At 43.0% G+C, this 17764-nt stretch overlaps 2 protein-coding genes across 2 annotated transcripts; both read right to left on the bottom strand.

Annotated features, from left to right (window-relative positions):
• Nucleotides 1-3235: 3235 nt before the first annotated feature.
• LOC141113786 (Ig-like V-type domain-containing protein FAM187A) lies at nucleotides 3236-4581 on the bottom strand. Its single transcript, XM_073607068.1, has one exon. The coding sequence runs from the start codon at nucleotides 4496-4498 to the stop codon at nucleotides 3236-3238; it is 1263 nt and encodes a 420-aa protein (XP_073463169.1). The 5' UTR covers nucleotides 4499-4581.
• Nucleotides 4582-10958: 6377 nt separating this feature from the next.
• On the bottom strand, nucleotides 10959-12362 carry LOC141113785 (Ig-like V-type domain-containing protein FAM187A). The gene has a single exon (XM_073607067.1). The coding sequence runs from the start codon at nucleotides 12219-12221 to the stop codon at nucleotides 10959-10961; it is 1263 nt and encodes a 420-aa protein (XP_073463168.1). The 5' UTR covers nucleotides 12222-12362.
• Nucleotides 12363-17764: the final 5402 nt, after the last annotated feature.

Genomic DNA, 17764 nt, shown 5'->3' with positions numbered 1-17764 from the left:
TATAACAATAAAACAAGAATATGTGTAGCGCTAAAAACTGAAAAGTTTGATATAAAGACAATGAAGTCTAGCTATTAGTGAGAAAACATCTGAAAAAAAAGAAAAAAAAAAAAGAAAAAATTGAAAAAGTCCTTAATGTTTATATGACTCATAAGAGTTGATGGTCCATATAAATGTAGTTTTCCACACGAAGTCACTACATTTATATGGACCATCAACTCTTATGAGTCATATAAACACCCAGAGGATCCATAGGGAGCAGCAGCACCCTTTGACTTGTCTAATTATCACCAATAACCAGCTGGACGGCTATACCAAATTGTTGATCAGCGCAGCTGCTAGTTTTTTTCTTTTGTGTGCATTTTTAGTCATGGCTTTACTGGATATCTCCTTGTGCTGTGGGCTGCAGAATTAGAGCCTGCCACGCCTTGATTTGTAGTGACCTTGAGAGAGTCTCAGTCTCTCTCCCTCCCCACTATCCCCCCCACCTCTCTCTCCCCCCATTTCTCTCTCTCCCCCCACTTCTCTCTCTCTCCCCACCCCTCTCCCCCTCTCTCTCTCTCCCCCCTCTCTCTCCCCAAATCTCTCTCTCCTCCTCTTTCTCCCCCCCACCTCTCTCTTCTCTCTCCCCCCTCTCGCTCCCTCCTCTCTCCCCCCCCACCTCTCTCTTCTCTCTCCCCCCACCTCTCTCTTCTCTCTCCCCCTCTCTCTCTCCCCTCTCTCTCTCCCCCCCACCTCTCTCTTCTCTCTCCCCCCCACCTCTCTCTTCTCTCTCCCCCCTCTCTCTTTTTTTTTTTAATATCTGTAAACCCAAACACTAAATTTGTGTGAATAATTCCCTAAGGACAATTCTCATGATGTGAACAGACCCAAAATGTGAGCCTTCATGCCTCACAAGTTATAATAATGCTGTAAAAATGCCAGTAGCTTTGCAGTGAGTCTTTCCATGGTTTTGAAACAGTGTTTTTTTTTTTTCTTCATTGGCTCAAAAACGTTAAACGCTGGTGTGACGCGTTTTTGAGCGTTTATCGGCGTTGAGCGATGCTACAGTATTTTTACAGCTGAAAAACACCTCTCAGGAACCAACAGGTTTTGGGGGTTTTTTCAGCCAAAAAACACCCCAGCCAAAAACAGTTGATAACAGCCTATGTGTGTATATACACACAGGATTACATGCTGGAGAGTTTATTGACTGTAGAAAAAAAATGTCTGAATCTAAAAACATCCAAAAACGTCCATTGTAAATGAGGCCTAACTGTGCAAGTCTTCCTAAATAGATGCCTGTTTTTTTAATTTAATAATATTTAAATTTCATTTTATTTATTTTTAAATAAATATCTAGTTTCTGCTCTCTGAGACCCTTGTTAATAGGCTGCTTTCATTCCATCTGCTACAGTCAAGGTTCCCTGCCGGTTGATTGACAGTTATATCAGTATAATGGTGGTTATATCTGTTTCGATAAACGAACAATTTATTTTCCAATCAATCTCTTCCAATAGGAATAATCAATTTATAGTTAACCCATTTGATCGATATGCCACACACAGGAATGGGGATTTTCGATTATGGTTAAGAAATGATCATAACTTTTGATTGTACATTATCGATCCTATTTCTGCATTATGTAATCTTATAATATGATTGATTGAAATACGATCGTATTCGTGATCAAAGTATTTTTTTGCAGGTCGATGCAAAACGATCGATAAAATTTTGACCTGGCTGATCAACTCCGTTTATTCAACTTTGTTATAAATGGAGTTCAAAATGACCAGAAGGGAACTTATGGTTATTCGGCTGTTTGCAGATTTGGTCATTTTTATCAAATAACACATCAAATGGATCTTAAAATCAAAGTGTCTATTGCCACTATAAGCCTCATAATGAAGTGGGATGCCCATCAAAGTGTATACTGCTTCCTCACCGAACCCTGTAGAGCATTTTTGCACACTTTATGCTCCCTGGAATTATTCTCTAAGCTGTGGTAAGGACATATCTCCGATTGTTTGTGTCTGATGAACCAGTAACTTACAGTGGCATAGTATGCTTTATTTAAAAAGGCGTAGCATCCTTATTGTTTATGTTTTTCAATTGACTCTGTCAGCCAGACGCTAACCTTTAAAGGGGTTGTAAACCCTCACAGTTTTTCACCTTAATGCATTCTATGAATTAAGGTGAAAGACCTTCTGTGCTGCACCCCCCCCCCTTTTTCTTACCTGAACCCGATCGTTCCAGCGACAGGGACGAGCATAGCAGCTCCAGCCACTATCTCGGGTCCTCGTTGGGCAGGCTTTAATGATAGCTTTAAATGACCTGAGGAAGGAGGCCATGCCTCAGAAACGCATTGGCATGGCAACTGTGTAACGTTCTCACTCTCTGCCCCCCTGTATCTTGCTTGTGTGGGTTTGTATGTCCTCAAAGAGCAGCGCCGGCTGGACCGGAAGCATGCACATTAGGATCTGCACGATGAGCATAGTGGTGGATAGCCTCGGATGTGCTGCCAGGATCCGCCAGCTAGGTGGTCTTGAGGTGGTTATAGAAGTGTGGCCACAGTGGAATCCTTATGCTTCATCTATCTTCACACAATGGGAGTTTGACCATTGTAGTGTTTTAACTTTACCATATTAAAGCTGAGGTCCAGCCACCCAGAGAATCCATCGAGAGCAACAGCAACCTTTGACTTGTCTAATTATCACCAATAACCAGCTGGACGGCTATACCAAACTGTTGATCAGCGCACCTGCTAGTTTTTTCTTTTGTGTGCATTTTTAGTTATGGCTTTGCTGGATATCTCCTTGTGCTGTGGGCTGCGGAATTAGAGCCTGCCACGCCTTGATTTGTAGTGACCTTGAGAGAGTGTCTTTTTATCCCTCCCCCCTCTCCCCCCCACCTCTCTCTCCCCCCCCCACCCTTCTCCCCCCACCCTTCTCCCCCTCTCTCTCCCTCCTCCCTCTCTCTCCCTCCCACCCTTCTCCCCCTCTCTCTCCCTCTCCTCTCTCTCTCCCCCCCCTCTCTTTTTCTCCCCCCTCTCTTTTTCTCCCCCCTCCCCCCTTTCTTTTTCTCCCCCCTTCCCCCCTCTTTCTTCCCCCCACCTCTCTCTCTCCCCACCTCTCTCCCCCCCTCTCTCTCCCCCCCCTTTCTCCCCCCACCTCTCTCTCCCCTATCTCTCTCTCCCCCCCTCTCTCTCCACCCCCACCTCTCTCCCTCCTACTTCTAGTGACCCATGAACGACTCCTTAGACCATGTCTGCTATGCATGGCGATGGCGAATACCTACAATTATAGGCGCTGCATTTTAAGCAATGGATTATCGCAAAAATAAGGAAAAAAATGGCAAAACTGAGACCGATCATTCTCAATGCGAGGATGGAGTCAGAATCAGTGAACTTTCGCTTTTCTGTTGGGTCCGCTTGAAGGGTCAGCTTGATACCAGCTTTAAGCTTCCCTTGCAGCCAACAGTAATATGTTGCTTGGTCGCTGTACCGGACGTAACGGAAGTTCAGATTATTGCCGTGATCTATAAAGATACGTGTCGCCTCCTTTTGGCCAATCAGATAGTCTGATTTGTAGAATTGTTTGTTGCTTTTATCCCAGGCAACAGCATCTCCTGGTTTGGCACCTGGGCAGGCAAGAGTAAGGCTGCTCCCCACGGTGTGTGTATGTTTTTCAGTCGGAGCCTTGGAGAGGAATGGGATATAATTCTTGATCTTGCTTAGTTTGTGTAGCCAGTATTGGGTGGTACCTTTTAACCCTGGAACCCTTGTGTGGCAGGGGGTCAGACAACTCCTGATGAATATTTCTGGTCTTCGATCGGAAAGTTCCTTTCGCAGGTTGTCGGGAATCCCATGTGAGCCGCAGGGAACAACGCTGCTCTGTGAGAGCATGTGCCTTGGTTCAAGATGGGCACTACTGACATAGCAAAAGCCTATCTTTCTGTGTTCCCCGGGGACATCACAGCGGTCACACTTTTCCCAGTTCCAGAAAGCGGTGAAGGCTGTCAGGTGCTCTGTTTTGAGGTCTGGCTGTGGGTCTTGGTGGTGCTCCTGAAATGCCACATAAGCATTTGAGGTATCCTGCACATCAAGGTCGTACCCCCAGAAGAACGCACCATCGCCGTTTCCACATATGTAAATTCCCGAGTCTTTTACGCGGGCCTTGTGTATGATGACGTTGTACATTTTGGTGACGATCTTCGACTCCACATGAAGAGACTTCTGTGTTCCATCTGGTGTCAGCATCTGAGTTTTTACACTGTTCACTGATTTTTTATAGAACCAGTAAACATGTGTCTTTGTGTCTGGCCTGCACTTACAGGGCAGTTCTATGGTCATATCGGTAGCATAAGCCACACTTTCATAAATCGGAATAGACGGGCATAAAAGCTTTTCATTTGTTTGTTCCTTTTCTGAAAGAACATAAGCATTCACTGTTGTGATCTGCCAACAGATGAAAAACATCAAAATACTAACAAGCTTTGTGAATTCCATACTAGACTGCATCTAACGGTCTGCACTGTACTGAGGTCAGTGACTTCTGACAGGAGCAGTGAGGCTGCAGGCTGTTTACCTCCTCAGCTGGAGCTGTTATTATGATGTCACAGTGTGCCGTGGTTGCCATGGAAACCTCAGCCAGGCTTTGCAATGGAAAACACAGGAAAATACACCCCTGTAAACTGCTCTAGCAGATTAATTAGTTTGGTCTGGGAAAATTACTGGATGAAAATTGCTACATATTGTATTGGAATTAATTTATAAGCATTGAAAGATATGAATCAGCCTATAGTAACCAGAGATGTTAGATTTGATTTTATCAGATTAAATGCAATCAGCAAACCCTCTTTTTGTCTTATTTCTTCTATGATGATTTTAATGAATAAAGATTTAACACGAGGATAGGGGTCTTTGTTTTTAGCTGTGTGAGTGTAATATTCAAGTCTGTTTAGACATGGATAAAAATATCTGTTAGCGATGTCAGTTAGCCAGAAAACAAATTCAAATTCCAACTGTCATTTGCTAACTGCCGGTCTGGAAGTGGGGAAGTTTTTTTTTTTTTTTTTGAATATCTGTAAACCCAAACACTAAGGCCCCTTTCACACTGGGGCGGTGGGGGCGTCGGTGGTACAACAGCGCTATTTTTAGCGCTGCTGTATCGTCGTTCTTGCAGCGGTATTCGGCCGCTAGCGGTTCGGTTTTAACCCCCGCTGGCGGCCGAAAAAGGGTTAAATCCGCTCGTACAGCGCGGCTATAGCCGCGGTATTACCGCGGTATAGCCGCGCTGTCCCATTGATTTCAATGGGCAGGAGCGGTGAAGGAGCGGTGAATACACCGCTCCTTCACCGCTCCAAAAAAGCGGTTTGCAGGACTTTTTTCACCGCCCTGCCTGCGCACCGCTTCAGTGTGAAAGCCCTCGGGCTGTTTAGGGGCGGTTTTCAGGCGGTATTTTTAGCGCAATACCGCCTGAAAACTGCTCCAGTGTGAAAGGGGCCTGAATTTGTGTGAATAATTTCCTAAGGACAATTCTCATGATGTGAACAGACCCAAAATGTGAGCCTTCATGCCTCACACGTTATAATAACGTTATAAAAATGCCAGTAGCTTTGCAGTGAGTCTTTCCATGTTTTTGAAATAGCGTTTTTTTTTTTTTTTTTCAATGGCTCAAAAACGTTAAACGCTGGTGTGATGTGTTTTTGAGCGTTTATCGGCGTTGATCGATGCTAGAGCATTTTTACAGCTGAAAAATGCCTCTCAGGAACCAACCGGTTTTGGGTCTCTTTTTTCAGCCAAAAAGCGCCACTGCCAAAAACAGTTGCTAACAGCCTATGTGTGTATGGACACACAGGATAACATGCTGGAGAGTTTATTGACTGTAGAAAAAAATGTTGGAAGCCAAAAACAGCAGCTGTAAAAACATCCAAAAACGTCCATTGTGCATGAGGCCTAACTGTGCAAGGCTTCCTAAATAAATGCCTGTTTTTTTAATGTAATAATATTCAAATTTCATTTTATTTATTTTTAAATAAATACCGTATCTAGTTTCTGCTCTCTGAGACCCTTGTTAATAGGCTGCTTTCATTCCATCCGCTACAGTCAAGGTTCCCTGCCGGGTGATTGACAGTTATATCAGTATAATGGTGGTTATATCTGTTTCGATAAAGGAACAATTTATTTTCCGATCAATCTCTTCCAATAGGAATACTCAGTCAATTTATAGTTAACCCATTCGATCGATATGCCACACACAGGAATGGGGATTTTGATTATGGTTAAGATATGATCATAACTTTTGATTTTACATTATCGATGCTATTTCTGCATTATGTAATCTTATAATATGATTGATTGAAATATGATCGTATTCGTGACCAAAGTATTTTTTTGCAGGTCTATGCAAAACAATCGATAATATTTTGACCTGGCTGATCAACTCCGTTTATTCAAATTTGTTCTAAATGGAGTTCAAAATGACCAGAAGGGAACTTATGGTTATTCGGCTGTTTGCAGATTTGGTCATTTTTATCAAATAACACATCAAATGGATCTTAAAATCAAAGTGTCTATTGCCACTATAAGCCTCATAATGAAGTGGGATGCCCATCAAAGTGTATACTGCTTCCTCACCGAACCCTGTAGAGCAAATATATATATATTAAATGATCATTTCAGGAAATTTCATTTTAAAGGCTTTTGTTGCCATGGTTACCAAAGCTTCTTATACACAGTGATGGGCGGTGGGGGAGGCGGCTGGAGCATCTCAGTTTGATTACAGAGCCTGGGGGAGGGAACAGACACACCATGTACTGATTTATAATAGAGGAATATGATGGGGCAGTTTTGATGGGGCAATTCTAGTGGGGCAGTTTTGATGGTGGCAATATGATGGGACAGTTTTAATGGGGAAATTTTGATGGGGCAGTTTTAATGGGGCAATTCTGATGGGGCAGTTTTGAGGGTGGCAATATGATGGGGCAGTTTTGATGGTGGCAATTTGATGGGGCAGTTTTGATGGTGGCAATTTGATGGGGCAGTTTTGATGGTGGCAATTTGATGGGGCAGTTTTGATGGTGGCAATTTGATGGGGCAGTTTTGATGGGGCTGTTTTGATGGGGCAGTTTTGATGGTGGCAATATGATGGGGCAATTTTGATGGGGCAGTTTTGATGGTGGCAATATGATGGGGCAGTTTTGATGGTGGCAATATGATGGGGCAGTTTTGATGGGGACAATGTGATGGGGCAGTTTTTATGGGAGCAATTTTGATGGGGCAGTTTTGGCAATATAGAAAAACAAATAAAGCCCAGCGCTCAGGATATATTAAAAGCAAACTGCAACAGTCATAAATCAATAAAATGAGGTAGTTTAATAAACCAATAATAAGTATGAACTGACAGTAATAACTACTGAATAATAAAACCAAAATGTAGAAAACTGTTGCAGAAAGCACCACAGTAACACAAAATTAAAAAACACAATGACAGAATCTTAAGAAGTTAAATGGTATAGCACTAAGTTTCAACATGTAAAAGGCACTTGCAGTAACGGACAGTCAGCCTTCGAACAACAGGAGACCAGCACAGGAGATCCGTCCAGAAAAATCCCCAACAGAAAACAATGGGTGAAATGGTGGAAGCGGAATACAGTACTTACAACAGAAGGCAATGGGTGGAATGATGGGAGCGGAAAGACGTGGAGAGGAGCACACTCACAACTACCCAGTGGTTTGGGGAGTCTAGCATCGTGCAGGGAAGCTCGCCGGCTCCAGTAAGCTGTAGAATGACTGTGGCATGCACTGAGCCGAAGCTCCACCATGAGGAGAGCAGCCTGGCTGGAGCTCTGTGGCAATGGATGATGACGTCAGCACAGGGGAGTCGCCGGGATGTCAGTGGGTGAAAAACAAACTGCTGAGTCTCCAGATGGTGTCTCCACAGGGGTGAAAGCTCCTCAGTAAGACATGGTGACACTGCCCAAAGACCAACGCTGGACCTGAGATGCTAATCAGGGGAGAATAAAAGTGCCGGCAGGCTGATGGAGCTCACATCTGCCTAGACGGCCTGGGGCTCCTCAGAAAAACATAAAGTCAATAAAAATAAATTGATGAGAATCGATGAAAAAGATGGAGCAAACAGGGAGACTGATCAGAAATCATCTGACCAGGAGGGGATGTTGGGGATGATGTTGCTGGAGAAACCGCTGCTAGCCAATGTGGAAGCTTCACAGGGATAGTGGATGGATGGGTGAATCAATGCTCACTGTGACAAGGCTCTGGCTGGGGCCACTGTCCTGGGGTTGCCTTGACGACGCGTTTCGCGCACGAGCACTTTGTCATAGCTTTGTCATCACTATGTCTCTCACTCATTAGGTGTGGGGATTAATGATCAAAAAGCTTTTCAAAAAAACCTTTAAATATTCCACATCTTTCATACATTAGTGGTGTTGTTAAACTTTTTGAATGAAATTCATGTTTATTTTAAAACCATTCCTACTTTTCCAACTATTCTCACTTCTTTAACTTTTTCTTACGGATTCCAGCTATTCATCCAGTAAGCTTTAGCAATTCAGCTATTTAGCATTCCCACTCATTTTCTCCAAGAAATGCATTTTCTAGTAACCTTATAAAAATGCCAGTAGCTTTGCAGTGAGTCTTTCCATGTTTTTGCAATAGTGTTTTTTTTTGTTTTTTCAATGGCTCAAAAACGTAAAACGCTGGTGTGACGCGTTTTTGAGCGTTTATCGGCGTTGATCGATGCTAGAGCATTTTTACAGCTGAAAGACGCCTCTCGGAACCCACTCGTTTTGGGGTTTTTTTTCAGCCAAAAAACGCCCCAGCCAAAAACAGTTGATAACAGCCTATGTGTGTATGGACACACAGGATAACATGCTGGAGAGTTTATTGACTGTAGAAAAAAAATGTCTGAAGCCAAAAACAGCAGCTGTAAAAACATCCAAAAGCATCCATTGTGCATGAGGCCTAACTGTGCAAGGCTTCCTAAATAAATGCCTGTTTTTTTAATTTAATAATTTTCAAATTTCATTTTATTTATTTTTAAATAAATATCTAGTTTCTGCTCTCTGAGACCCTTGTTAATAGGCTGCTTTCATTCCATCTGCTACAGTCAAGGTTCCCTGCCGGTTGATTGACAGTTATATCAGTATAATGGTGGTTATATCTGTTTCGATAAACGAACAATTTATTTTCCAATCAATCTCTTCCAATAGGAATAATCAATTTATAGTTAACCCATTTGATTGATATGCAACACACAGCAATGGGGATTTTCGATTATGGTTAAGATATGATCATAACTTTTGATTTTAGATTATCGATCCTATTTCTGCATTATGTAATCTTATAATATGATTGATTGAAATACGATCGTATTCGTGACCAAAGTATTTTTTTGCAGGTCGATGCAAAACGATCGATAAAATTTTGACCTGGCTGATCAACTCCGTTTATTCAAATTTGTTCTAAATGGAGTTCAAAATGACCAGAAGGGAACTTATGGTTATTCGGCTGTTTGCAGATTTGGTCATTTTTATCAAATAACACATCAAATGGATCTTAAAATCAAAGTGTCTATTGCCACTATAAGCCTCATAATGAAGTGGGATGCCCATCAAAGTGTATACTGCTTCCTCACCGAACCCTGTAGAGCATTTTTGCACACTTTATGCTCCCTGGAATTATTCTCTAAGCTGTGGTAAGGCCATATCTCCGATTGTTTGTGTCTGATGAACCAGTAACTTACAGCGGCATAGTATGCTTTATTTAAAAAGGCGTAGCATCCTTATTGTTTATGTTTTTCAATTGACTCTGTCAGCTGGACGCTAACCTTTAATTAAAGGGGTTGTAAACCCTCACAGTTTTTCACCTTAATGCATTCTATGCATTAAGGTGAAAGACCTTCTGTGCTGCAGCCCCCCCCCCCTTTTCTTACCTGAACCCGATCGTTCCAGCGACAGGGACGAGCATAGCAGCTCCAGCCACTATCTCGGGTTCTCGTTGGACAGGCTTTAATGATAGCTTTAAATGACCTGAGGAAGGAGGCCATGCCTCAGAAACGCGTTGGCATGGCAACTGTGTAATGTCCTCACTCTCTTCCCCCCTGTATCTTGCTTGTGTGGGTTTGTATGTCCTCGAAGAGCAGCGCCGGCTGGACCGGAAGCATGCGCATTAGGATCTGCACGATGAGCATGGTGGTGGATAGCCTCGGATGTGCTGCCAAGATCCGCCAGCTAGGTGGTCTTGAGGTGGTTATAGAAGTGTGGACACAGTGGAATCCTTATGCTTCATCTATCTTCACACAATGGGAGTTTGACCATTGTAGTGTTTTACCATATTAAAGCTGAGTTACACTAGGGCGGCTTTGCGCTCTCTTCTTTGTGTTTTGTCTAGATGTGTTCCTACCACCCAGAGGATCCATAGGGAGCAGCAGCACCCTTTGACTTGTCTAATTATCACCAATAACCAGCTGGACGGCTATACCAAATTGTTGATCAGCGCACCTGCTAGTTTTTTTCTTTTGTGTGCATTTTTAGTGATGGCTTTGCTGGATATCTCCTTGTGCTGTGCGCTGCAGAATTAGAGCCTGCCACGCCTTGATTTGTAGTGACCTTGAGAGAATCTCAGTCTCTCCCCCCCCCACCCTTCTCCCCCTCTCTCTCCTTCCCCCACCCTTCTCCCCCCCACCCTTCTCCCCCTCTCTCCCCCTCCCCACCACCCTTCCCCCCCCCTCTCTCACCCCCCCACCCTTCTCCCCCTCTCTTTTTCTCCCCCCCACCCTTCTCCCCCTCTCTTTTTCTCCCCCCCACCCTTCTCCCCCTCTCTCCCCCCCTCTTTTTCTCCCCCCCACCTCTCTCTCCCCTATCTCTCTCCCACCCCCACCTCTCTCTTCTCTCTTTCTCTCCCTCTCTCCCCCCTCACCTCTCCCCCCCCCCACTTCTAGTGACCCATGAACGACTCCTTAGACCATGTCTGCTATGCATGGCGATGGCGAATACTTACAATTATAGGCGCTGCATTTTAAGCAATGGATTATCACAAAAATAAGGAAAAAAATGGCAAAACTGAGACCGATCATTCTCAATGCGAGGATGGAGTCAGAATCAGTGAACTTTCGCTTTTCTGTTGGGTCCGCTTGAAGGGTCAGCTTGATACCAGCTTTAAGCTTCCCTTGCAGCCAACAGTAATATGTTGCTTGGTCGCTGTACCGGACGTAGCGGAAGTTCAGATTATTGCCGTGATCTATAAAGATACGTGTCGCCTCCTTTTGGCCAATCAGATAGTCTGATTTGTAGAATTGTTTGTTGCTTTTATCCCAGGCAACAGCATCTCCTGGTTTGGCACCTGGGCAGGCAAGAGTAAGGCTGCTCCCCACGGTGTGTGTATGTTTTTCAGTCGGAGCCTTGGAGAGGAATGGGATATAATTCTTGATCTTGCTTAGTTTGTGTAGCCAGTATTGGGTGGTACCTTTTAACCCTGGAACCCTTGTGTGGCAGGGGGTCAGACAACTCCTGATGAATATTTCTGGTCTTCGATCGGAAAGTTCCTTTCGCAGGTTGTCGGGAATCCCATGTGAGCCGCAGGGAACAACGCTGCTCTGTGAGAGCATGTGCCTTGGTTCAAGATGGGCACTACTGACATAGCAAAAGCCTATCTTTCTTTGTTCCCCGGGGACATCACAGCGGTCACACTTTTCCCAGTTCCAGAAAGCGGTGAAGGCTGTCAGGTGCTCTGTTTTGAGGTCTGGCTGTGGGTCTTGGTGGTGCTCCTGAAATGCCACATAAGCATTTGAGGTATCCTGCACATCAAGGTCGTACCCCCAGAAGAACGCACCATCGCCGTTTCCACATATGTAAATTCCCGAGTCTTTTACGCGGGCCTTGTGTATGATGACGTTGTACATTTTGGTGACGATCTTCGACTCCACATGAAGAGACTTCTGTGTTCCATCTGGTGTCAGCATCTGAGTTTTTACACTGTTCACTGATTTTTTATAGAACCAGTAAACATGTGTCTTTGTGTCTGGCCTGCACTTACAGGGCAGTTCTATGGTCATATCGGTAGCATAAGCCACACTTTCATAAATCGGAATAGACGGGCATAAAAGCTTTTCATTTGTTTGTTCCTTTTCTGAAAGAACATAAGCATTCACTGTTGTGATCTGCCAACAGATGAAAAACATCAAAATACTAACAAGCTTTGTGAATTCCATACTAGACTGCATCTAACGGTCTGCACTGTACTGAGGTCAGTGACTTCTGACAGGAGCAGTGAGGCTGCAGGCTGTTTACCTCCTCAGCTGGAGCTGTTATTATGATGTCACAGTGTGCCGTGGTTGCCATGGAAACCTCAGCCAGGCTTTGCAATGGAAAACACAGGAAAATACACCCCTGTAAACTGCTCTAGCAGATTAATTAGTTTGGTCTGGGAAAATTACTGGATGAAAATTGCTACATATTGTATTGGAATTAATTTATAAGCATTGAAAGATATGAATCAGCCCATAGTAACCAGAGATGTTAGATTTTATTTTATCAGATTAAATGCAATCAGCAAACCCTCTTTTTGTCTTATTTCTTCTATGATGATTTTAATGAATAAAGATTTAACACGAGGATAGGGGTCTTTGTTTTTAGCTGTGTGAGTGTAATATTCAAGTCTGTTTAGACATGGATAAAAATATCTGTGTTAGCGATGTCAGTTAGCCAGAAAACAAATTCAAATTCCAACTGTCATTTGCTAACTGCCGGTCTGGAAGTGGGGAAGTTTTTTTTTTTTTTTTTTGAATATCTGTAAACCCAAACACTAAGGCCCCTTTCACACTGGGGCGGTGGGGGCGTCGGTGGTACAACAGCGCTATTTTTAGCGCTGCTGTATCGTCGTTCTTGCAGCGGTATTCGGCCGCTAGCGGTTCGGTTTTAACCCCCGCTGGCGGCCGAAAAAGGGTTAAATCCGCTCGTACAGCGCGGCTATAGCCGCGGTATTACCGCGGTATAGCCGCGCTGTCCCATTGATTTCAATGGGCAGGAGCGGTGAAGGAGCGGTGAATACACCGCTCCTTCACCGCTCCAAAAAAGCGGTTTGCAGGACTTTTTTCACCGCCCTGCCTGCGCACCGCTTCAGTGTGAAAGCCCTCGGGCTGTTTAGGGGCGGTTTTCAGGCGGTATTTTTAGCACAATACCGCCTGAAAACTGCTCCAGTGTGAAAGGGGCCTGAATTTGTGTGAATAATTTCCTAAGGACAATTCTCATGATGTGAACAGACCCAAAATGTGAGCCTTCATGCCTCACACGTTATAATAACGTTATAAAAATGCCAGTAGCTTTGCAGTGAGTCTTTCCATGTTTTTGAAATAGCGTTTTTTTTTTTTTTTTCAATGGCTCAAAAACGTTAAACGCTGGTGTGATGTGTTTTTGAGCGTTTATCGGCGTTGATCGATGCTAGAGCATTTTTACAGCTGAAAAATGCCTCTCAGGAACCAACCGGTTTTGGGTCTATTTTTTCAGCCAAAAAGCGCCACTGCCAAAAACAGTTGCTAACAGCCTATGTGTGTATGGACACACAGGATAACATGCTGGAGAGTTTATTGACTGTAGAAAAAAATGTTGGAAGCCAAAAACAGCAGCTGTAAAAACATCCAAAAACGTCCATTGTGCATGAGGCCTAACTGTGCAAGGCTTCCTAAATAAATGCCTGTTTTTTTAATGTAATAATATTCAAATTTCATTTTATTTATTTTTAAATAAATACCGTATCTAGTTTCTGCTCTCTGAGACCCTTGTTAATAGGCTGCTTTCATTCCATCCGCTACAGTCAAGGTTCCCTGCCGGGTGATTGACAGTTATATCAGTATAATGGTGGTTATATCTGTTTCGATAAAGGAACAATTTATTTTCCGATCAATCTCTTCCAATAGGAATACTCAGTCAATTTATAGTTAACCCATTCGATCGATATGCCACACACAGGAATGGGGATTTTGATTATGGTTAAGATATGATCATAACTTTTGATTTTACATTATCGATGCTATTTCTGCATTATGTAATCTTATAATATGATTGATTGAAATATGATCGTATTCGTGACCAAAGTATTTTTTTGCAGGTCTATGCAAAACAATCGATAATATTTTGACCTGGCTGATCAACTCCGTTTATTCAAATTTGTTCTAAATGGAGTTCAAAATGACCAGAAGGGAACTTATGGTTATTCGGCTGTTTGCAGATTTGGTCATTTTTATCAAATAACACATCAAATGGATCTTAAAATCAAAGTGTCTATTGCCACTATAAGCCTCATAATGAAGTGGGATGCCCATCAAAGTGTATACTGCTTCCTCACCGAACCCTGTAGAGCAAATATATATATATTAAATGATCATTTCAGGAAATTTCATTTTAAAGGCTTTTGTTGCCATGGTTACCAAAGCTTCTTATACACAGTGATGGGCGGTGGGGGAGGCGGCTGGAGCATCTCAGTTTGATTACAGAGCCTGGGGGAGGGAACAGACACACCATGTACTGATTTATAATAGAGGAATATGATGGGGCAGTTTTGATGGGGCAATTCTAGTGGGGCAGTTTTGATGGTGGCAATATGATGGGACAGTTTTAATGGGGAAATTTTGATGGGGCAGTTTTAATGGGGCAATTCTGATGGGGCAGTTTTGAGGGTGGCAATATGATGGGGCAGTTTTGATGGTGGCAATTTGATGGGGCAGTTTTGATGGTGGCAATTTGATGGGGCAGTTTTGATGGTGGCAATTTGATGGGGCAGTTTTGATGGGGCTGTTTTGATGGGGCAGTTTTGATGGTGGCAATATGATGGGGCAATTTTGATGGGGCAGTTTTGATGGTGGCAATATGATGGGGCAGTTTTGATGGTGGCAATATGATGGGGCAGTTTTGATGGGGACAATGTGATGGGGCAGTTTTTATGGGAGCAATTTTGATGGGGCAGTTTTGGCAATATAGAAAAACAAATAAAGCCCAGCGCTCAGGATATATTAAAAGCAAACTGCAACAGTCATAAATCAATAAAATGAGGTAGTTTAATAAACCAATAATAAGTATGAACTGACAGTAATAACTACTGAATAATAAAACCAAAATGTAGAAAACTGTTGCAGAAAGCACCACAGTAACACAAAATTAAAAAACACAATGACAGAATCTTAAGAAGTTAAATGGTATAGCACTAAGTTTCAACATGTAAAAGGCACTTGCAGTAACGGACAGTCAGCCTTCGAACAACAGGAGACCAGCACAGGAGATCCGTCCAGAAAAATCCCCAACAGAAAACAATGGGTGAAATGGTGGAAGCGGAATACAGTACTTACAACAGAAGGCAATGGGTGGAATGATGGGAGCGGAAAGACGTGGAGAGGAGCACACTCACAACTACCCAGTGGTTTGGGGAGTCTAGCATCGTGCAGGGAAGCTCGCCGGCTCCAGTAAGCTGTAGAATGACTGTGGCATGCACTGAGCCGAAGCTCCACCATGAGGAGAGCAGCCTGGCTGGAGCTCTGTGGCAATGGATGATGACGTCAGCACAGGGGAGCCGCCGGGATGTCAGTGGGTGAAAAACAAACTGCTGAGTCTCCAGATGGTGTCTCCACAGGGGTGAAAGCTCCTCAGTAAGACATGGTGACACTGCCCAAAGACCAACGCTGGACCTGAGATGCTAATCAGGGGAGAATAAAAGTGCCGGCAGGCTGATGGAGCTCACATCTGCCTAGACGGCCTGGGGCTCCTCAGAAAAACATAAAGTCAATAAAAATAAATTGATGAGAATCGATGAAAAAGATGGAGCAAACAGGGAGACTGATCAGAAATCATCTGACCAGGAGGGGATGTTGGGGATGATGTTGCTGGAGAAACCGCTGCTAGCCAATGTGGAAGCTTCACAGGGATAGTGGATGGATGGGTGAATCAATGCTCACTGTGACAAGGCTCTGGCTGGGGCCACTGTCCTGGGGTTGCCTTGACGACGCGTTTCGCGCACGAGCACTTTGTCATAGCTTTGTCATCACTATGTCTCTCACTCATTAGGTGTGGGGATTAATGATCAAAAAGCTTTTCAAAAAAACCTTTAAATATTCCACATCTTTCATACATTAGTGGTGTTGTTAAACTTTTTGAATGAAATTCATGTTTATTTTAAAACCATTCCTACTTTTCCAACTATTCTCACTTCTTTAACTTTTTCTTACGGATTCCAGCTATTCATCCAGTAAGCTTTAGCAATTCAGCTATTTAGCATTCCCACTCATTTTCTCCAAGAAATGCATTTTCTAGTAACCTTATAAAAATGCCAGTAGCTTTGCAGTGAGTCTTTCCATGTTTTTGCAATAGTGTTTTTTTTTGTTTTTTCAATGGCTCAAAAACGTAAAACGCTGGTGTGACGCGTTTTTGAGCGTTTATCGGCGTTGATCGATGCTAGAGCATTTTTACAGCTGAAAGACGCCTCTCGGAACCCACTCGTTTTGGGGTTTTTTTTCAGCCAAAAAACGCCCCAGCCAAAAACAGTTGATAACAGCCTATGTGTGTATGGACACACAGGATAACATGCTGGAGAGTTTATTGACTGTAGAAAAAAAATGTCTGAAGCCAAAAACAGCAGCTGTAAAAACATCCAAAAGCATCCATTGTGCATGAGGCCTAACTGTGCAAGGCTTCCTAAATAGATGCCTGTTTTTTTAATTTAATAATTTTCAAATTTCATTTTATTTATTTTTAAATAAATATCTAGTTTCTGCTCTCTGAGACCCTTGTTAATAGGCTGCTTTCATTCCATCTGCTACAGTCAAGGTTCCCTGCCGGTTGATTGACAGTTATATCAGTATAATGGTGGTTATATCTGTTTCGATAAACGAACAATTTATTTTCCAATCAATCTCTTCCAATAGGAATAATCAATTTATAGTTAACCCATTTGATTGATATGCAACACACAGCAATGGGGATTTTCGATTATGGTTAAGATATGATCATAACTTTTGATTTTAGATTATCGATCCTATTTCTGCATTATGTAATCTTATAATATGATTGATTGAAATACGATCGTATTCGTGACCAAAGTATTTTTTTGCAGGTCGATGCAAAACGATCGATAAAATTTTGACCTGGCTGATCAACTCCGTTTATTCAAATTTGTTCTAAATGGAGTTCAAAATGACCAGAAGGGAACTTATGGTTATTCGGCTGTTTGCAGATTTGGTCATTTTTATCAAATAACACATCAAATGGATCTTAAAATCAAAGTGTCTATTGCCACTATAAGCCTCATAATGAAGTGGGATGCCCATCAAAGTGTATACTGCTTCCTCACCGAACCCTGTAGAGCATTTTTGCACACTTTATGCTCCCTGGAATTATTCTCTAAGCTGTGTAAGGCCATATCTCCGATTGTTTGTGTCTGATGAACCAGTAACTTACAGCGGCATAGTATGCTTTATTTAAAAAGGCGTAGCATCCTTATTGTTTATGTTTTTCAATTGACTCTGTCAGCTGGACGCTAACCTTTAATTAAAGGGGTTGTAAACCCTCACAGTTTTTCACCTTAATGCATTCTATGCATTAAGGTGAAAGACCTTCTGTGCTGCAGCCCCCCCCCCACCCCCCCTTTTCTTACCTGAACCCGATCGTTCAGCGACAGGGACGAGCATAGCAGCTCCAGCCACTATCTCGGGTTCTCGTTGGACAGGCTTTAATGATAGCTTTAAATGACCTGAGGAAGGAGGCCATGCCTCAGAAACGCGTT

This window comes from Aquarana catesbeiana, linkage group LG12, assembly GCF_042186555.1.
Source record: "Aquarana catesbeiana isolate 2022-GZ linkage group LG12, ASM4218655v1, whole genome shotgun sequence".
In the NCBI taxonomy this organism is placed as follows: Eukaryota; Metazoa; Chordata; class Amphibia; order Anura; family Ranidae; genus Aquarana; species Aquarana catesbeiana.
The sequence above is the reverse complement of the archived record's forward strand: the minus strand, read 5'-3'. Positions and strand labels throughout refer to the sequence as shown.

Bases quoted from the DNA above. Each gene is read 5' to 3' on its own strand.
- LOC141113786 (XM_073607068.1), bottom strand. From the start codon at position 4,498: ATGCAGTCTAGTATGGAATTCACAAAGCTTGTTAGTATTTTGATGTTT.
- LOC141113785 (XM_073607067.1), bottom strand. From the start codon at position 12,221: ATGCAGTCTAGTATGGAATTCACAAAGCTTGTTAGTATTTTGATGTTT.